This window comes from Amaranthus tricolor, chromosome 6 (assembly GCF_026212465.1).
Source record: "Amaranthus tricolor cultivar Red isolate AtriRed21 chromosome 6, ASM2621246v1, whole genome shotgun sequence".
In the NCBI taxonomy this organism is placed as follows: domain Eukaryota; kingdom Viridiplantae; phylum Streptophyta; class Magnoliopsida; order Caryophyllales; family Amaranthaceae; genus Amaranthus; species Amaranthus tricolor.
The window spans coordinates 15,614,689-15,637,446 of NC_080052.1; the positions used below are offsets into that span (position 1 = coordinate 15,614,689).

A 22,758-nucleotide genomic window follows, 5' to 3' on the forward strand; every position below is an offset into this window, starting at 1 on the left:
TTGATGGTGCATTGAGTGCGATTCTAACAATGATACTCACCTTCCTCTATAAAAGGGGGTATCATTCATAAGAACAAAGCAACACAAACACATATTATTGAGGGAGTCTATTGCATTTAGGGTCGTTCCTAAGGGTAGTTATGAGGTGCAACATCCTAGGGCCAAACTTATAAACAGGCTCAAATTGAGTTAAACCTTATTATTAAAAATTAGTTAGTGAACCCCTCTTGTATGAGGCCGTCTCATCGTGAGACGAGACCATACCAAATGTCCGTTATGCTAAATTTTCTATTATTAGGCAATTTAACCCAATTATGGGGTACGTCCCACGGTGAGAACATCTCATACAAGAATTTTTTATTAGTTTGTGCATAAGTACCTTATCATTACATGATCTTAAATTTGTAATTTTATTTGACATTAATGTGATGGAAAAAGAGAAATTATATGATGCATAGTTGGAGAAAAATTCGAATCGAAACTTTACTTATACAAGGGGGTATTTTTTATGTTTCGCCTAGGGCCCAAAAATTGTCAGGAACGACACTGCTGATTGTTAGAAATTTGAGAGTGTTCTTACTTTACTCAAGCATTTGTGATCTTGAGAGAATTGTTCTGAAGATAAGGGAAGGTTTTATACTTGTAATTGTTGAATTCAATATAATAAAACTACATTTGAGAGGGAGGTATCCAAGATACCTCAATAAACACTTGTGTTCATTTTGCATTTGATTTTCATCTTGTTTATCATTATTGAACCTCTGTGAGACTTTCATTTCAAAATCATTCTTACTTTCCAGGGGAAGAAGATTTGGCAAGAAAAATGACGAAGATCTAATGGTAAACCACCTGACACCTTTAGGAATCGTTACTCCTACAAATTAATCTTTGAGAAGACATTGGTGAAGAGCAGTGGAAGCCATGAAGAAAAGTTGTGAAAAGATTCTGAATAAAGAGTAATTACGGGGCAATCACTGTATTCGCTTAAACCATAAGACTAGAATACTACGATAAAAAATGATAGATCTACATCAACGACATAAAATGAAAAACCAACTAGGGCAAGTCATGGTAGCCGAACCAATTGTACGGCGAAAGGGAACTTGGTATCTCTTTTTGAAGATTATACCACAAGATTAATAAAGGGCTTAATATGGTGTATGATGAGCAAATATACAATCTATTATTGTAGTATATATTGAAGTTTATTACATATACTTACTTTCATTTTATTTGTTATATTTTCTATAGGTTTTTGTTCGACCCACCGATTATTTGCTACGTTTTATTTATGATCTAAGTAGGTGTGTTTAAAATTGGATACTGGATTAATCCGAATCCAGAAATCTGAATTGTTTGGATAACCGGAATTCGGATATTCGATTTAATCCATATCAGGTATCGGATATCCAATTTTTATTTTTTATTTTTTTTGTCTTTTTAAACAATTTAACGTCTTATTTCACATAAATATTTAAGCTCACTTGACTTTCTCCTTTAATCAAGCTTATTTTTTAAACTTTGAATACAAATTGTTTTGGAAATATGGTTTGACTTTCAAAAGTCTTAATTAACTACAATAAATTAGTTATACAATTTAGCTATAATTGAGAATTGTATATATTAGTAAATTTAACAACCCAAACAAAAATATTTTACCAAAAATATTTATATATCTTATTTTAAAAATAAAAAAATAAAAAAATAAAAAATCCAAAAGTCGGATATCCAAACATCTAGTTTTGCGAATACTTTGATTCGGATTCGATATTCGGTTTAAAACTGGATACATGGTGAAAATTATCCGGTTTTCAAATACCGGATAATTTATTTGATTTTGAACGCCCCTTAATATAAGTCATATATTCTCTCCAAATCTTATTTAAAAAAACAATTATTTTTATCTTATCCATAAATTTTTTTTTATTAATTCACTTGTTTTTTTATAGTAACTTTTTCATTAACAATTGATAGGCCTTGTTTTTACAAATTATTTGGCCTGAATAATCAATTATTATTCCTCAACCTTTAATTTCATTTCCATTGCGTTTGTATAGATTTACGCGATTTGTAGAGTACCGTGTTTGTTGCTTGTCTTTTGCAGATTGATCACAAATTCCTGAACCTTAAAACATGTTAGAGAAATCTCACCACAAGCTTGGGGATATTACAAATAGTAATGCAAGAAATTGGACTACAAATACAAGATGATGTTTATAGTGCCTCCTTTGTGTATGGAAATGGACTCCTTGCTTGAATGAACAACAAAATGAACAACATCGTAGAGAAGATTAGTTTATAACGATAACACTACTCGGAAATCTTGATATAGATTGAAGGCGACTACTAGCTTTCCTATTGTAATATTTTCCCCAAAAAGGTACTTGGGTTATGACAGTGGAAATTCTGAATCAGATACAATCAATCACTCCAACCGATTAGCACAAACCGATTAAACTAAATGATTATGTGTTTGTGTAGAGATTAAAATCAGAAAACAACAAAAGAGTTTATAACTCTCTTTTATGTTTCAAGAGAATGAGAGAAAGATGAAATTCTGAATTGATGTTCAAAGTGTAAGTGATTTCTATGCACCCACTCCTATTTATAATGTAATGTGGCATGACTTCATCCAAATCCACTTACTAATTATAACTTATGGTTATCAGTTAATAATCACGTAAAACATTAGTTCATAACAACATAATGCTCCATGAAACGAAGATTCAATTCACAAACAGTCGCACTGTTCTGACGTTCTCCATCGAGCACTATAGGTGCTCGAAGGAGGATGAGCCAAAATCACTTTCACAAACATTCTGACACGAAATTTGCTAAGTGCTCGAACGAAGACATAAGGTGCTCTAACAAGCACATGCCAAGACTACCAAGCAAAATGTTTTGAAATAAACTGACATCACAAAACAGAAGTGCTCAAAAGATTAAGGAAGTACTCAAACGAGCAACCAAGTCAAGCAGCATGTTTTTGGTTAATTTGTTATGTTCTTTCTTAGTTTATTGTTTAAGCCTTTGGATACTATCCTACATGCTATAAATATTCAATAGGGGAAGCATGGATCAAAGCCGAAGAGAAATAAGGGTAAGATTTAAAAAAGAAGTCCATCCAGCATAAAGCAAGTAGCATCGCTCATGAAAAGGCTCATTTAAATGCTTATGGACATCAACACACCACAATGTTGATTTCATTCTTTAAAATTGATTTTGAATGTTTCAAATAGACTAGTCAAATGTTGAATTTGGAACTATAACAAAAAAGTTTGTGATAATTCCAAAATGGCAACAATCAATCAAAATAAGCATCGGGGATAGTAAGTTAAACGATTGATCGTTCCATGTGGAACGATCATATGTTCCCTAGTGTAACAGAATCAACACAATCGCATAGGAGAAATTCCGGGAAGGAGATTTTCCATTTTTTCAAACCCTTCCTACTTTCCAGGGGAAAGAAATTTAGCAAGAAACATGACGAAGATCCAATGGTGTAAACCACCGGGCACCTTTAGGGATCGTCTCTCCTACAAATTAATTTTCGAGAAGACATTGGTGAAGAGTAGTAAGAGCCATAAAGATGATAAAGAGTTTAATGTGGAATTAGGTTAAGAATAGTGGTTTTTGTATATCTTTATTAATGATTCGAGGCTAAGAGTTATACAAAAGTGAGAACTCTTAACTAGGAAACAAAATAACAGGAAATCAATTACAATATTCTCGATTATTCTAAAATATATACTTTCCTTCACTCCTCCTCAAGTTAGGTCGTCGGATCACTAATACCTAATTTGCACAAAGTATCTTCAAAGGCTTCAATTGTGACTGCCTTCGTGAAAATATTAGCTAGTTGATCTTTGGGCCGGACAAATGGAAGATTGATGACTTGCTTCTCAAGTTTCTCCTTTATGAAATGTTTGTCTATCTCCACATGCTTTGGTCTATCATGTTGAACAAGGTAACCTAAGATGTTGATGGATGCTTCATTATCACAAAATAATTTACAAGCTTCCTTTGGTAGGAAGTTCAATTCACCTAAGAGTTTCTTGAGCCTTAAAATCTCTATTATTCTTTGGGCTATTCCCCTAAACTCTAGCTCAGCACTTGATAGAACTACTACCTTCTGCTTCTTACTTCTCCAAGAGACTAGATTCCCTCCTACTAGAGTAAAGTACCCTGAGGTACACTTTCTACTATCCCGATCACCTGCCCAGTCTGCATCTGTGTAAGCCATGAGATGTAGGTGATCATTTTTCCTGAAGAAGACTCCTCTGCTACTAGTACCCTTCAAATGCCTAAGAATCCTCATGACTACATCCATGTGTGGAACTTGTGGGAGATGCATGAATCTACTAACCACCTCAACAACATACGAGATACCGGGTTTAGTATGGGATAGATAGATGAGTTTTCCCATCAACTTTTGATACTGCTTTTTATTGGCTAATCTCTACCTTGTATTGTCTAAAGCTTATGGTTGGCTATAATTAGAGTTTCAGCTGGCTTACAATCAAGCATCACAGTTTTTGCTAGGAGATCAAGTATGTACTTTTCTAATTGATGAAGAACCCCCCGTCTTGACCATTGAACTTCAATCCCGAAGAAATATTTCAGGTTTCCTAGGTCTTTATTTCGAACCCCATAAACAGCTTCTTTTTTAGGTCACTAATCTCTTCTTCATTGTTCCTAGTGATAACCATATCATCGTCATAAATTATCAAACAGGTAATCCTTCCTTTCTCTTTCTTCAAGAACAAAGTGTGATCAGAGATACTTTGCTGGTAACTAAATTTCTTCACTGCTGTAGTAAACCTGCCAAACCATGCTCACGGATATTGTTTCAAGCCATACAAAGCTTTCTTGAGTCTATACCCCTCTCCTGATCCATACTCAATTGAGAACCCTAGTGTGTGCTTACATATAGACTTCTTCTTCAATTTCACCATGGAGGAAGGCATTTTTTTACGTGGAACTAGTATAATGGTCAATCTTTATTTGCAGCTACTGAGAATAGGACTCTGATTGTATCAATCTTTGCAACCGGGGATAAAGTTTCTAAGTAGTCTACCCCGTATGTATGAGTATATCCCTTGGCTACAAGTCGGGCTTTGTATCTGTCGATGGTCCCGTCAGTATGATATTTTATCAAAAACACCCACTTACAGCCTACTGTTTTTTTCCCTTTGAATATCATACATTTCGAACATGAGTTGTTACTTCTGAGGGCTGTTATCTCATCTTCCATAGCCCTCCTCCATTTTGGGTTCTGAAGTGCTTCTTCAATATTTCGGGGTATAGGACTCGAGTATAGGGAAGTATTAAAAGCAACAACAATCTGGAATAAATTATCAACATTACCCTGATTGATGGGGTATCGGGACCGCTGTGCTTCAAACTCAGGGTCATATATCCTTAGTGGAATACCCCTCGTACTCCTTAGGAGTAACTCATATCTGCGAGATGACTCAACAATTAAAACATCATTAGCAATATCAATCAAATGATCAAGAATGACCTCTTGTTCGGATTGCTCCCTAGATGCTTCAGACAGGACAGGAGTAGTCTAAGGAAGAGGATGTACTATATCTTTAGTGGCAATAGCTGTGGGATTACCTACTTGCTCATAGGATCTGGATTGATAGCAGTAGGATATGTTTGCCAGGTTAGGCCATCACCACTCATAGTCTCCCCCCTAAGGACTAAGCGAGGGGTAGTAGTATGAAATCTCAAAGAAATCACAGTCTATGGTAGTATAGAGTTTGTTGTGGATTGGATCAAAACATCGATAGCCGTTCTGATTCACCCCATTCCCAGTAAAGAAACACTTAACAGCACGAGGTTCAAATTTGTTCCAAGCTTGTTTGGGAAGTTGAACATATACAACACAACCGAATACTCAAGGATGTAAGGAATGAGATGATGGAATAGTAGTATGGGTTTGTAGTGTTTCCAAAGGGGTTTTGAAGTGAAGAGATTTTGTGGGAAGGCGATTAGTGAGGTAGTAGCAATGGCAACTGCCTCTGGCAAAAACTGAGTTGGGATATAAGCTTCAAACGTAAGTGCTCGGGTTATCTCAAGTAGGTACAAATTTTTAGCTCACCAACCCCATTCTGTTGTGGACTGCTCGGGCAAATGGTTTGATGAATTAAGCCATAGGTTGATATAAAGTTTTTCATGTCCAAGTTTATGTATTCCCCTCCCTCCCCCCACCCACCCACCACCTCCAATGGTCAGACTGACGAATTTAGGGTTGGGTTTGGAATTAAGTTATGAGCATGTTATACAATTTCACAAAAACATCAAAGACTTTAGATTTATGTTTCAAGAAGTACACCTAACTCATCCGAGTATAATCATCCATAAACAGAAAAAAAGTACGAAAGCCTATGTGTATTAGATTCAAGAGTTGGACCCTAAAAATTAGAGTGAATAAAAGCAAACGGTTTTATACTATGAGTTAGACTTGGAAAATAAATGTGCTTATAACTCTACGCTAGAACACATGCATCACAATTCAGGGGTACATTACAATTATTGAGAGATGAAAAGAGACGTTTTAGATACCCAAGTGAAGTATGACCTAGAGGTCGATGCCACAGCAACAATTGATGATATGGATGCCCACGATCAAGCAAAATATAACCCTTTTGAGTCGCCTCATCCACATAATACAAACCTCCTCGTTCAGTACCTCGTCCAATGATTTGCCTAGTCTGAGCATCTTGCACAACACAATCAATGGAAGACATAATAACAATGCAATTAATCTCTTTAGTTAGTTAACTAATAGATAACAATTTATGGGATAGGCTAGGAATAAGAAGACAATTTTTTAAATGAAGAGAAGGAGAAATATCAACACTTCCAGCTCGATTTACACTAACACATTCACCATTTGCAGTTTGTATATGAGTCCGAGAAGTGGGTATTAATAGATAAAAGATCCGAGGAGTCAAAAGACATGGTGTCAGTTGCCCCCACAATCAAAAATCCAAGGGGTCGTAGGACTATTACAAAGAAAACTCAAACTTGTTGAGGAAAAAATGAGTTTGTGGGTTTTCGGGTAACTAGGCGGTTTACTAGGGCTAAGGGTGTACTCTTTTGTAGTGGTCTCCATATAAAGGGCCTTTGTTTTTCTCTCTCTTCTCACATAATCAAAATCATGTTTTAAGTAAGGGGCTTCCCTCTGTTCTCCTTTCTCTTTCATGACACGGCTGTAGGTGTTCCAATCCTTTCCTCCCTTCCTTTCTTATGCCGCCACTGTTAAAGAGCAGATTGCTCTTCTCTTTTCCATTGAAAATTTTGCTTATGTGACTCCCTTTCCCTTCTTCCTTACCCGACGCCATTGCTATTACAGAGCACGCCTTGCCGCCGGTTTGAATTTCCGGAGCCCCTGGTGGCGACAGGCTCATGTACTGTATGGGATGAATTTTTTCTTTGCCAGGAAAAAGAAGGAAAGGGAAGGGTGACTTAATTGTTCAATTGTTGGTGTTTAATTGTTCAAGTTGCAACAAAAGTGTCGTTGAAGACAACCGAAATTTTACTTCCATTTCAGGTAAAATGTTTGGGTAGATGATGAAAACCGATAAGGCGAGTCGATTATAGGTCGCCGTAAAACACCATCAGCTCTGATACCATGATAAAGAGTATAATGCAGAATTAGGTTAAGAATACCGATTTTTGTATATCTTCATGAATGATACAAGGCTAAGATTTATACAAGAGTGAGAACTTTATACTAGGAAACAAAATAATAGGAAATCAATTACAATAATCTCGATGATTCTAAAATATATACTTTCTTTTAAAAGAAAAGTTGGGGAAAGATTTTGAACAAAGAGTAATTACGGGGCAATGATTGTATCCTCTTAAACCATAAGACTAGAATACCTCGAGCAAAAATGATTAGTAACGACATAAAATGGAAAGCCAACTAGGGTAGGTCAGCCCAACCAATTGTGCGGTAGAGGGGAGCTTAGTATCTCTATTTGAAGATTATACAACAAGATACGAGATAAGTTGGCATAGTGAACTGTCATGTAACCTGAAGGCAAAGACTAAGGGGCAAGAATAAATAGGCAAACTCTAAAGATTCTTAAACTTCTTTATCTAAAATCTTTACAGAAATGATAACTCCCATAGTAGAATTGAAGTTAGAGGTAAGAAATTGTTTAGATGCCTGACTTAGGAGGATGAAACTCAATTCTCAAGGACTTTCACAAGAAGTTTGATATTTTTAACATGGAGGTGGATTAAAAGTTAAGACTTCTTTATCAAAAAAACACTGAAATTCAAAAATTAAAGGAACACACTGCTGAGTTTAGATGCCTCCTTTGATTCTCAGTCTTATTCGTTGCAAGAACTTCTGCTGATCTTCTCGAGTTGAGGGACTCATCAGTTGCGCTTTCCTTTAAGGATATGAGTTTCCGCCTTCCTTTTCTCGCCAGACCCTGCTCATAAGTTTTTATGGGTGGAATACACTGGGTATGATGCTGATGCTGATGCTGATGATGATGATGATGATGAAAACGACTTAAATTCAAAAATTAAAGGAGGCAAAGTCATGAGATGATGAGATTAGATTGAATATGCCATTAACCATACTGGTTAAAGGCTAGCTCCTTCTCATGCTCAAGGGTCCGGAGGTTTGGGAAAAATTTTACGAGTTTAATCTAACCTTTAAGAACTAAGGAGCTCGTCTAGAGGTAGGCTAAAGCCCATTGATCATTGAATTAAAGCACATGCCCAGAAAGATTGAGCATTGGACTTGGAAGAAGTCATGGCCTCTAAAGAAGGCAATAATATACATCATATACTTCTTTTTAGAAAATTTGAAAAAAAAAAGATTATTTAACAACTTTATTCTAAAAACAAGCTTCGTAAAAACTTTATTCCCAAAATAAGCGTCCATACATCCAAACTTAGGCTTGGTGTAATCTCGCTCTTACTAACAGCGAATTAAAGCAAATGGTCAAAATTTGAGTCAAGCCTCAAGTCGTTGTTAGTAACAGCGACATTAAGGTTGACTGGTCAAACCTTAATGTCGCTGTTACTAACAGCGACTTGAGGCTTGACTGGTCAAACCTTATTGTCGCTGATACTAACAGCGACTTAAGGCTTGACTAGTTTGACTTTTATTGACTTTCTTGTATGAATTAAACTAGCCGTTGTTAAATTGAAAAATAGTCGTTATGAAGTTGAAAATAATCATTGTAATTATGTTCTATAAATAACTCCATCATTTCCCTACTTCATTGTATCTAATCTACATCATTCTTGTTCCTATTAATCAATTTTTAAAGGTAACATAAGGTATTATGTTAATGTTATTCTCAATTTATAAATGTTAATATTATTTTTGAATGTTTACTTACGTTACTATATCATATGTGTTCCGTAGATGTCACAGGAGCATTCTACTGAAGAGCTTTGTGATTGTGGTTATGAAGTTGAGATTAATACAGATTGGAGCGACTTCGATCATGGGCGTGATTTTGTTACTTGTCCTTTCTACTTGGTTGAAGGATTAGGATGCACATACTTTAGATGGATTGCTCCGGAGGGTACCAAATGGCAGAGAGATTTAATAATATGGCTTGAAAAAGAAAAACAAGAGCTTAGAGATAAGGTACTTAATCTCAAGAGACAAATAGATGATATAGCACATAGGAAAAAAGAGACTGAAAGGGTTATGAGAAAGTTTAAGAAGCAATCTTAGTTAGCGACGGTAGTTTAACTTAACAAATTAACTATGTAATTTGATATGAATTCGTTGAACATAAATGAAATTGTGTTGAATTTTCGAAAGCATTTTCCCTATTTGAATATGATTGTCTGTTTGTTTTTGTTTAAATTCATACTGTATTCTTGGCGGAATGATTCATCGCCGAAAACTCTGAGTATTTATCATCATTTCATTCATAATAAACGTGTGATAATACGATAAAAATATGTACATCTACTTATATATTACAAATTAAAACAAAAGTTCAAATGTTACAAATATTTTGAGTATGTACAAATGTTCAATATATACAAAATGTCACTACTGTTCAATATATACAAACAGTATTCTAATGCTAATCCTCCTCCTGAACCCTGTCTACCTGTGACGGTTTACGACACCTCCTACAATAGTAAGAGGTCGTTGCATGACGCTCGGGTAGGGGAGGTGATTGATATTGTGATGATGTAGCACCCTGTGAGGACCCGGCACCATAGTCGGGGCACGTTAAGTCTACCTCATCAAGATGAACGTCGGCATGATAAGGAGATGACCCGTACTCGTCCATAGTGGTGTGGGGCACAACGACTTCTGGAATGAAGTGCTGAAACTGTGTCCCTAGGAGTATGCCTTAGGCAATCTCCCATACAGGCTCCTCTTGGGTCGAGCTGATGACAGATGCAATGCCCTGTGCCTGCATTAAGACTTAAGTATTAATGAAATGTATAACATGTAAGTTGTATGGATAATAATCAACGTTGAAGAATACTTACAAAGTGTGTCATCGTCGGTGTTGCGGGAGCGTACTAGGCTGTCGCGATGATACCTTGTGGTGTCATCCATCAACGAGTGAAGGAGAAGAACCCCGGCATGTAATCCACCGAAGTAGGTGCGCCTATAGCCTCGATCGATGCACCTTGGGCCAGCAGCTCCAGCCTGTGTTCCTAACGAGCTATATGGCGCATGTTAATCTCCAACCAATTCTTGGGCTCCCGACCCTTGCGGGAGCTGTGATGGAGATCCGCCACAAAGGCGGCGGGATACCCTGTACCATCCCAAATTGGCGCAGTACGCGCTCAGGGAGATGCACTTCGACTATGTCGAAGCATATCAAATGTACAAACGTTCTCCATGCCCCTGACAAGATCCCTGAGTGTTGAGGCAATGCAGCGTATGCCTCAGCGGGATAAGGGTCCCATCAAAACTACACTTGAAAATGTAATTAATAAATTACGCAACATGATGGTTACAAGACTAGTTGTAGTGAAGTTTTTACCTAGTCAGCTCGAAGTAGATCGAGTTGATTGTGGTAGAACCCTACGCCCGATCCTGTGTGGGTCCTTGTAGTTATGATTATATGTAAAAAGACTTAAGAAATACTCAAATTGTTTACTTATGTTATGTATTTGTTTTATAGTCTTTATGTTCATATACGCAAATACAGATACTGTTTACCTTGACGTGCAAGTTCTAGTGTTGTGACCTTCACTACCACACCGTCGACAAGCGTTGCGTCTCCTTGATCCTTCATCCATCTCGTTGGTGATCCTCCTTGACTTAGGTCTCCCTAGTCCACGAATGTGATCTGGATCGTGTATCACCTCAACACCGGTGTATTGAGGCCATGACCTCTTATCAATCAACACCAATAATATGGATTCATATGTATTCACATATCTCTGGGTCGTGTAGCAGGAGTCCACAAAATGCTCATACGATAAGTGTCGTTTAATACAAACGGCAAGAACATGAGAACAAGTTAAGTGATATATGGAGAGTTTGTTACAAGTGCATTTCATCTCTCTCATATCCACACTTTGTATTTTACCACCCATGGCGGATCCTCTATTACCACGTCCAGTCTTAACTTGAAAAAGGCCTCGTCTGTAGTCAAATGCGACGATCTCATGGTAGTTTGACTTCTCAGTGTTACGGGTGATAATTCTTGTGGCGTGTGAAGTGTACTTACTTCCCCCAATTAGCCATGCATTTGCATTCTCGCGTCTTTTAACAAAATAATCATTAACACGATAGAAGGTGAACTCAACAAGAGTAATTATGGGCAAGAAACGTACACCCTTCATCACGTTATTGAATACTTCGGCTAAGATGGTATTAGTAACACCATACCTATACCCTCCATCATGACATATTGACCATTTACACATATCACCAACTTGATCAATCCAAAAAAGAGCTTCTTGATTAGCAACACCAATGGCCTTCAATCCCTCGATGACCTTATGTGGTTGTCTTTGCTCTGCAATCCTTCCATACATGTTCTTCAATTTCACATTACCCATTTGACGGTTGAAGTTACTTAACAAATGCCGCAAGCAAAACCTATGATGGGCATTCGGAGGTTGCCATTCCGGCTCCTCCATGGTTGCTAGAATGCCCACATGTCTATCGGAAATAAAACATAAACCTGGACTATGCATCACATGCTTACGAACACACGCCATAAACCAAGACCACGCGACTATGCATTCTTTCTCGACCAAAGCAAAGGCAAGCGGGAAGATTCACTTGTTCCCATCTTGAGCAATCGCAGTTAACAACGTATGGCGATACTTACCATACAAATGTGTTCCGTCAATGGCAATAAGGGGTTTGCAATACTTAAACTCCTCAATACTAGGTTTAAAAGCCCAGAACACACGTTGGAAAGTTCTAATACTAGGATAGACGTACACACCAACATCATTATCTTCCTTAAAGAACCACTCAACTACAGTCCCGGGGTTAGAAACATGCAATGCTTTCAAGAAGCGTGGAAGAAGAGGATAAGAATCTTCCCATGTACCATAGATGGAGAGAAGGCCTTGTTGTTTAGCATACCATGCCCGCTTATAGGTCACATCGACACCAAATTGGTCTTTCACCATTTGTCGCACCACAGAGACCTTAATTGATGGGTCTTCAGCAACACAGTTTCTAATAAGATTGTTAATCACGGAATATGTCAAATGAATGTATCTAGCTGACACATTTTCAGTATTTAATACACAACCCTCATGCTTCCCTTTATATGTAACAATCTCCCATGAAGGTGAATAGGAGCTCTTCCTAGCCCTAAGCCTCCAAGCACACCCTCTCTTACACTTTAAGGTGAGCACAGTTTGATTTAAAGTCTCAGTTCGGTACTCAACGTTCCTACGAATATGATACAATCTAACAGCGTCCAACAAGGCATCTTTGTTATCAAACATCATAACTTTTTGAAACTTTCTTTCATCGGTGTAGGTTGTATCACAATCCCAAGACCTCCAAGAGTTGTCTTCAACGTGTTCATCTATAGGGGGAACTAGTGCATAAGGTGTAGGAGCAATGATTGTTGGAATGTTGCCTAAGCTCATGTCATTAGCTAGAGCCTCCTCGTCAACACCCACATCGTCCTCAGAAGGAGCTTCTACGAATTCATTACTCTCACTATTAACATCACCCCAAGGCTCATTTGTATCTTCTAAGTTAAAAGTATCATCATTTGAGACTTGAATTTGAAGTTGATTGGGTTCATTAAAAGGAGAAGAGGAAGATGGCATAATGGGATTTTGGGTTTCTTGGGTAGCAGAGGGGGTATGAGAAGGAGCAGAAGAAGTCACATTCAGGAATGCATTTGTTTCTACAACATTGACATCTTGATTCCCTATGGGAACCTCTTCTACATATAACTCTAAAGAAGGAATAGAGGTAAACTTTGAGCACTCCCACATTGCATATATAGCCTCCTCATCCTCAACCGGAAAAGCTAACAAATCTCCACTCATATTGTACTTAAAACTTACATTAACAATACTTCTTGTAGTGTCAAAGCCAATCTTAGAGCATATAAGATGTTTAAATTCATTCAAATCCATGTTTGAGTTGCATGCAAACAGTTTACGTCTTCCCCCAACATACTTAACATTATTACTACTTGATCGAATTGAACCATTCCAAAAGCATACAACAATCACACGAAATGAAGCCATTTCTACAACAATACGTACAAAATCAACATCAACATCAAGTTCATAAATATATACTACATAACAACATTGATTAAATTTAGGTTTTGCGTTCAAACATTCTCTAAATTAAACTCAAATTTAGGGTTCGCATTCAAACATTCTCTACATTAAACTAAAACATTTTCTACATTAAATTCATGAACAAACAACCTCAATATGAAAATCATGGAAAATAACAACTACATTTGACATATTCATAGAGTATAAGTGTAAACGACCACCATAAATGACATACATTTTAAAATCAACAAGAACTAAAAAATTTATAATAAAAACGTACCTTAATAGGCTGTACATCAACAAGAAGTACTAAATTGCAAGTTTAAGAACCTGCATTTATGTGAAAGTTCATGAACATTTTATGAACTCTAATTTTCGAAAATGGAAAAAAACACAAAAAAATAGTATCTTAAGTGAATGTAGGAAGATGACAGAACTAATTAGTAGTACAAACTTGAAATTTGATGAGATTTAGAAGGACTGAAGTTGATTTTAATGGTGGAAAGAAGAGGGAGATCTCGTAGGTTACAAACTTGGAATGAAGAAGTAAACTAAAATGAGGAAGAAGGAAAGCTGAAAATTTTAACTTGCATTAAGTCGCTGTTTGTAACAGCGACATATGAGTTGACCAGTCAACTCCTTATGTCGCTGTTACTAACAGCGAATTGACCCTTTACTAATTTTTTGACCATTTGCTTAAATTCGCTGTTAGTAAGAGCGAGTGTAAACCAAGCCTAGATTTGAATGTACGGACGCTTATTTTGGAAATAAAGTTTTCACGAACCTTGTTTTTAGAATAAAGTTGTTAAATAATCTTATTTTTTTCAAATTTTCCTTCTTTTTAGCTCTTATGCTTTCTTAACCCTACGGAATTCTTATAAGTACTTTCCTTAAACCGCAAGGAGATCACAAGATTTATTTTCTCACTGAAATTTAAAAAATTGCGGAGACCATTTTTTCTCACCCTCTGATTAAACAGTAAAGCATTCAATGTCAATTATTAATACAGTAGTTTATGCTTTTTTGCTCAAATATTTTGTGTTAGTTATGATTCTCATACTTTGAAATACTAGTTTTGTCTCCATCAAATACACTTTAAATATAGGAAAATGAACTTGTTGGTAAATGTCAATAACAGAAATTTTTTGGGAAATTTATTGGCATTATATATAAAACAATTAAAAATGATGTTAAAAACTGAATTTCTGATCGATGACTTAACTCATACTTCAAATGTCCAAATAAAGAATACATGCCATATAAGATTTCATGTTCGGCGAATGTGGTATTAAATTAGCTTATTTGAAATAAAAAGAGGATTCATGGATAAAATTTTGCAACCGATGGAGGGAGGTTGTTTTATCTTTATTAGGCGCTAAGGAGGCATCATGATTTTCGGACCCAAAAAGCTCAAAATGGCCAAAATAAGTGACAATGTCATCAACTACAACATGCACACGAATTAACACTCAACTGAAGATGTACACATCATGCAACTATACAAACATATTGTTTTCTCCCAAGAATCAAATTAAAGCACACTTTATGATCCTTTCTCTCTTTTGTCCTCTTTTTTGATACCCATCTTTTCTTAACCAACTCTACGTTCATCCATTTCTCCCACCTCAGGCTTAGAATAATTCACTATATAAATATACCAAACCAAAAGACACTAACATATTATATTTGCTAAACACAACTAATTCATATCATCATGTGCCTCAAAGCAGCAGAAGTGTACGATTGTTCACCTTTACCCAACCTTGAGGAACTCATCGCAAGAGCTCGTAGTATCCGCCGGCCACCGCTTCTTGTGGTCGGACAGGGTGTGTCTCCAGCAGTGGGAGGCAGTGGAGGAGAGGAAAAGAGAAAGGTGTGTTTATGCTCACCGACGACACACCCAGGTTCATTTCGATGTCGGTTTCACCATGAAGATTATGTATGGTGCAGCAGCATGAAGTTGAGTTACTGCTAGATCTTTTGAGTTGTAAACAGATTAATTTTAGGGATCAAATCTAGTTGTTGTTAGTGATCAAATCTAGCGCGTTTAATACATTTTTTATTAGTAATTTGGTCATACTCTGATGTTTTTTTATGTGCTAGAAGATGCAAATTGTTAAAAATTTACAGGCAAACAGATTAAACAGAGCAAACCAATGTAGTGTATAAGATTTGGCTTTTAATGAGTGTTGCTTTTACCAAGTCAATTTACTAAAAAGCGTGGAGCAAAGAGTATAGGTCCTATTTAATTTTTGATTTGTGGTAAATTAAAGCTCTTGATCAACTATTATTGTAAAATAGAGACTAAAATTTCCGTGTAGGTGTGTTTGGAGTTAACACCAAAAAGAACGAAAACAATTAAACCCGGCCCATTAAAGGAAGAACTAAGGTGAACTAAGGCTCTGTTATTAGAGTATTTTCACAGAGATACAGACACAGTGAATGAGTGCATGGTAAGAAAACAAGTTTCAACGAAAACACTTAAAAGAAGTAAGGAAGAAGCCACATAGTCTATTGTGGAGAAACTGACAAATCAAAATCAAGCAAATGGATTCTGAGGCAATGCTTTTAAGAACATGGAGATTTTTCAAATTTTCATTTAATAATCATAATGTACATAATCCCCATAATCCCCTGTACAATAACATTAATAAACAAGTATTAATGCACATAATAACTTTCAGGCATGGTTTGCTGAAAAATGTACACCTCAAGAGTCCAGAATCCAGATCATAGTGCACGCAGCATCATCATTAATGGTGATACAACTACAGCACTTGCTCATATGCCAGCCTAAGTCACTGTAAATTAAACAAAAGCCATTATTACAAGACTTAAACTGAATTGTGATTTTACAACTAGCAGCAATTATGTATCATGTTTAGAAGTGTTTGATGGGTTGGATACCCGCAAAAAGCCGGTGACCCGGCCATTATAAACAGGCTTGACCCTTTGTAATTTTAAAGGAGCAGGCTTCTAGAGGATCGATTCACTAATAGATATTTAACGCGTCGGGGGTGGGTTTTTAAGGGTAAAGTTATTATTTGGGCTTTTTAAGGGTCAAATAAATAATATCTAGTGTTTGAGTCTCTATTTTGAGATTTTGTGAAATATTTTGCCAACTTTATTCATGTACTTTATCTCTCTTTCTTTCTCTCATAAACCCTTAGAAATTAGGGATTAATCAAATTTGCTACTTCCCAATTGATAATTCTCGATTAATCAAGTTTCCTAGGTAACCCTCAATTCCTTCGTTTACGTTTTCCAAACAAGTATTTTGAGTATTTGTTCTGGTTCTTTCACATATTTCTTGTTTCTATATTTGAGTGAAATCGCACGAATTTCGCAAACGAATGATATCATTATTAATAAATCATGTTTAGTATTCTACATCACTCGCAATGATATAAATCGCAAATATTTTCCTTAGGCATCACTTGCAACGATATCATTGTATATGAATCATTTTTATTATGTCGCTTCTTACTATAAATCTGCTCCATCACTAATATGATTTGAAACCTCAACGTATTTTAATTTAGTTTATATTAATTTCTTAGTTTAGTATTTTTTGGAATTTCTTGCAAAATTCTCTATCTAACTAATTAAGAATATACTTTATCTACACTGTACACTTTTGTTTTGTTTTGTTTTAATCAAGAATACATCCATTTAAGTATATTTGTTTATCTATCTAGCTAAAAGGCACTGATTTATATCTAAAAGTTGCATCAAAATTCAAAAAGTTCAGATTTCATAATGTTAGGATGTCTAACTGTAGGAAGAGGAAATGCTCATGCATTGTAGAAACTTGAGTAATAGGGGCTGATGCTTATGCTAATTCATGTTTGTTTTGTATATCTTTGTTGATTTCATTTTTAGACATATTTGTTATTATTTGGATGCGTGATCTTCAATGTCGATCGATGATGAATACAACGAGTATGCCCTAACTCGTGCAAGGAAAAAAAAAATCCAAGAATTGAAATGAGTTTTTGCAAGATTTTGATGAAAATGGCGTTATTATTTCTGCAACAGCATTGTAAAATTGTCTTAGCAGCAAGCCCTATTAAAGGAACATCTCATCTAAAACACCACTTGAAAGATGTCCGCTAAGGCAAAATAGTTTGCCAATTGGGGATGGGGGTAATTTAGTAGAAACCTTTGTTTTTAATATGGATTTGTTAAGAAATTTTTTTTTTTTTTATCAAGCATCAAGGAAAATGGCTTTTAGTGTATGTTATAGAGTGCAACGAGTTTGTTTTGTATAGTCGGTTTACATTGATAACAGACCTCTATACTTTATATAATCCTCAAAGGAAAAGTGTAGATGATAAAAAAAATGAAGTATAGTAATAGTTAGTTATGTTTACAGTTATTATAATGAATGTTTTCAAGCTTTTACTACTATAATATGAATGTCATCTTTTAAGTATTATATATGTTTTAAAATTGATGATGATGATGATGAATATGTTTTAAAATTGATGTTAAAGCTCTATCACGAAATTGCACCTTGCCTGTAAAAAGTGCGCGCCTTCGGCAGTATGAACCTTTTGAGCTTCACTACGCCTCCTGCTTTTTAAAATTATGGTTGGTGAAAATGATTGAAAAAATCTTGAAGAAATATAGAATATTATGATGTGGTTAAGATTTTTCATTTGAAATAAAAAAGAAAACTTTAGTTAGACATCAAAGTTCACAACTTTTAAGATGCTTTGCAACATTTTATACAATAAAAGATGTGTTTATACATTTAGGGTCTATAAATGCTCATTTCAAGGATCTTGCACCATCGAATATGGATTCGTATAAGTTGACAATTATGTGTAAGTTTTTTTAATGTTTCCTATGATGTTATTTGTATGTTCTTTTCAGTGAAATCTCTAACTTTAAACTTGTATTTTAAAGGTGCATTTATGGTCAAGTGTTGTTTAGTTAAGGCTTTGATAACTCCAATGAGTTCATATGTAGAATGATTGCACCTATGTTAATGAAATTTGACAAATGTTGGGATGAATATTATATAAATGTAGCTTTTGCTTACAAGTTCTATCCTTTATTCGAGAGGCAAGAAAAAGTTTGTTGAATATTGTTAATTAATTGTTTCGAGGAAAGATTGCAATGAAATAAGTTATAGTTTTGGGTAGTTTTAGACCAAAAATAGGTAGTTGACCAGTCTCGGCCCGTTAAGAAATTGCCTTACCCAAGTTAAACACCTATGAAAGAAACTAATTTTTCAGAGTTTCTCACAAAATCAAGGTATCGATTAGCAAGTCCCATGTCAATACCTTCTCTTACAAATCAATATGAAATATAAGAATACAATCGCCATAACTACTCTCATACGTCACCAGACTCCAACATAGCATCCTGGGTAGATCATAGTCCATCCGTCCTTTTAAATTTGCTATAACTAGGAAATCAAAGTGAAAGTTTTATTTACCTGTTGAGGCAAATGCAAATTAAATGGGACGGAGTAAGTAACAAATAATGATAGTAACGAACACCTAAAATTACATATCAATTTGTAAGATAAGTTATTGACATGGGACTTGCTAATAGAGCCCTCGTTTTCATGGAATAAAAGCTACAACTCGGAAAAAGTTCTACAATTGTATATTAAGACTAAAGAGGCTTTAAAACTATTCAGTCAAAATAAGCTTCTTTCATAACACTGGAATTACGAGCAAACTCACTATACCATTAATTCAATTTTAAATCATACCTTGATGATTTCATAAGATTGAAGTTCCTATCTATACGACAATGTCAAATCTTTAATCCCAACGATATAAAGTCGGCTAGATTAGATCTCCATTGCCCTATCTAATACTCATCTACTGCCTACCACCTAGAAATCAATTCCAGTAAAAATAAAGAGTAAGTCTTCCAAACAATCTAATGTAACACTAGCACGTGCTAAGGTCTACCTGCATACCTATTACCACCATCTACTCCACTCTCACAACGAGAAGACCATAACCAATTCACGTATCCACACTCCCTATCAACTAACATCATTTTAAAAGAAAGTACTGACATGAACAAAGAAAATGAAGTACTAAAAAAATACAAAACAAATATCAGCTGTTACAAAAGCTAAACAAAGAGGTAAGCGTAAATAAGGTACAAAAATAGCTCGGTAGCTCACCTGAGGATAACAATTTTGATGAGTAATTGTCTGGTCCTTTGGATTTACATCTACCTCACATGATACTTTAGCCTGAGATGTAAATAACCTAAATCAGTGCATGATCATAAAAAGCAAATACTTCATGTAAATAACCTCGGGGAAAACAGCAGAAACAAGGTAACAGATGACAAATATAATCATCAAATTCAGTACTACTTATCAAAGGTACTAGGGGTTTGGAACACCATAAAAAGCAAAGGAGTAAATTAGCACTTATACAATTGTAACCTATAAGCATTGCAGTCACATCAATACTTCAACAAGTGATCCACACATGGATACATCAATACAAACTAAACCCAAGAAACCTAGTGTAACCTTTGGACCTACATGGATAGACATAACCCTTTTACAAATACTAACACAAAGAGCTACAAGAGATAAGAACACATTTTAAGGCATTGATACCCTATGTCAAGATAAAACCATGAACAAGGGTTTATCAGAGATTCACACTCCATATTACAAAGCTTTTGAAGCTTCCACTCTAAAACGACATTCCCCGAGGCCCAAGGCATAAGCATAAGAATTATGATATCCAATGAGAGAAGCTGCACCAATCATGATCAAGTATGCAAACTGCCAGTGATTCACTTCAGAACTCCTAGTAGGTGATTCTAATGACACCATTGAGATGATCAAACACACCATAATTTATGTCGCCTTTCCCCATTCACATTGTGCCATTCATAACAAGAGCCTTCAAAAGGTATTCAAGTACAAAGAATAACTCCCCCACTTTTTCTCATACAAGGCAAGGTAGAAAAATGGCAGGGGCCAACAATATCAAATACACAAATTAAGCCAGAAGATGGGATTGTGGGTAAAGGGCCAACTTCGAACAAGATTTTAAGAGCACAAACACTAAAGAACCAAACCAAGTAAAGACTGACGTATGAATTTCATTTACTGTGAATAATGCTTGCACGTCGGTAAAGATTGTGAATGTTACAAATGATCATCAATAACTATACTCTAAATTCAGCTCAAAGGAAATTTAACTCAAAGTCTCAAATGTACAAACTACTACAAAAACTATGCTAATCAGCTTATAATTACCAAATTTAATTCTTCCACTTTTTAGGTGGAACACCATACATTCAACCATTTCAAAACAAATGGAAAAGATCAGGGAAAAAAACAACCATAGAATCTCAAAGGAATAAATCCCATTTGTCAAATTTACTTTCATGAGCACCCTAAAGACCATAGCCGTCCGAAAAATAAAATCAAAATCTAAGCATTTCCAAACATCTGGTAAACTTATACTTGACGTCATTCACTAAAAAAAGTACCGCTCAAAAAAAGATCCTGTAACTCCATCACCATAATTGGCTCAGTATTTACCAATGTTTACTTTAATAGAGTGAATTCGAGACCATTCAGTCAAAAAGCATATTAATTTTGAACTGTGTAGCATACAATACAGAACATAATAACAGAATTGGTTCAGCGGAGATGAGTGTTCCACCAACTTAATACCCATATCCCCTAAAATTGTAACATCAAAATCCAAAATGAATCCTCCCTCCCTCCCACTGAATTTGCAATACTTGGTGTAGAAAGCTCAAATTGAAAATGCATAACATTTATAAATTCCACACAAATTAAGAAATAAAGAGCCTAAATCAACAAAAAATTTTCAAACCTGAATAGGAAACTTGAAAAACAAGAGACCAAGCTCTCCTTCAATATGTGAAACAGTATCAAAAGGAATTTTACCAGCAGCAACGTCTTCAATCAGATAAAAAATATCATGCAAAATTTCAAACCCATTAACATCTAGAGTAGCATCAACATACGAAGACCCTCTCATTCGAACTTTACCCCCATCAGATTTCACAAACCCTAATTGTCTCCCTCGATACGATATGGAAACATCAAGATCATCATAATTTAGGGAGAAGAAATCAGGATTATGAACTTTGAGAGTAACAGAAAGAGAAAGGTCGAGTAGAAGGTGAGGAGATGTGTTGACTCGGATGTGATTGAGTTGGAGTCGGACGAGTTGGATGTGAGGATCGGAAGGGAATAGGAGGTAGATAGAGAGAGAAAGTAGGAGGATGAGAGAGAGCGTTTGAAATACGCGGCGGTTATAGTGGTGGCGAGTGGGTGGGCGAGATTGCAGGATCACGTAATCGCGGGGGTTCGGGTCAAGTGGGAGGGAAGTGTAGATGATGGTAGGGTGGGTTTCGGGTTTGGAGGTCATTTTCCACTTTTGGGGAGCTTGCTTTGGTGTTTGGTGCGATGCTGGCTTTATATACGGGTTCCCCGTTTCCCCCGCTAGAAGTCCGTTTGAATTACGTTATTTTGGTTTAGATGTGGATTGAAATGATTAGTGGGGCGGATTATACGGGTTTAGGTCATTTATTTTATTTTGGCAGCAATTCACTGAAAAATTGAAATGAATAATAATTATCAACAAAATATAGGAAATAAGACAAGTTTTAACTTATTTTAAAAAATAAGCGTGTAATTTTTAAACCTATGGTTTGGGGCTGTTTGCAATTACTAACTACGAACAGGTCAAAAAAGAAAATTAGTTGTTCGAACAGATGTTGACTTTTGTTTGACCTGTTCGCAGTAAGTAACTGCGAATAGAATGCACCGCAAATACGCACAGCAGCTCCCTTCGTTCCCATTTTCCCCAATTTCAAAACCCTATCTTATACTACTCGACATTCCCCTTACAAAACCACTATTAGACCAGCTTCAATCCATCAATTCTTGCATTCCTCTTTCAATTTGGCACTTCAAAATCATTCTGGAATACTCCAGCTTGCACAAAGGTAAACTTTTATGCGTTTTTTTGAGTA

At 35.8% G+C, this 22,758-nt stretch overlaps 2 protein-coding genes across 6 annotated transcripts; both read right to left on the reverse strand.

Annotated features, from left to right (window-relative positions):
* Positions 1-9,966: 9,966 nt before the first annotated feature.
* Positions 9,967-14,016, reverse strand: LOC130814600 (uncharacterized). Its single transcript, XM_057680720.1, has 2 exons — positions 10,507-14,016; positions 9,967-10,427 (listed from the first exon to the last, which is right to left on the reverse strand). Exon 1 carries the CDS (start codon positions 13,705-13,707, stop codon positions 12,259-12,261), a length of 1,449 nt encoding a protein of 482 aa, XP_057536703.1. The 5' UTR covers positions 13,708-14,016; the 3' UTR covers positions 9,967-10,427; positions 10,507-12,258.
* Positions 14,017-22,256, reverse strand: LOC130814601 (uncharacterized). Of its 5 annotated transcripts, XR_009042456.1 has the most exons (4): positions 21,591-22,251; positions 19,901-19,972; positions 19,475-19,600; positions 16,313-16,547 (listed from the first exon to the last, which is right to left on the reverse strand). XR_009042456.1 is itself a non-coding variant. In XM_057680722.1 (3 exons), exons 1-3 carry the CDS (start codon positions 22,149-22,151, stop codon positions 14,056-14,058), a joined length of 654 nt encoding a protein of 217 aa, XP_057536705.1. In that variant the 5' UTR covers positions 22,152-22,251; the 3' UTR covers positions 14,017-14,055. The 5 variants fall into 5 exon arrangements, 4 of the variants coding, with proteins under 4 accessions (XP_057536705.1, XP_057536707.1, XP_057536706.1 ...); XM_057680722.1 differs by lacking the exons at positions 16,313-16,547; positions 19,475-19,600 and adding an exon at positions 14,017-14,076; XM_057680724.1 differs by lacking the exon at positions 19,475-19,600 and having other exon boundaries at positions 21,591-22,256.
* Between the last annotated feature and the right edge of the window lie 502 nt (positions 22,257-22,758).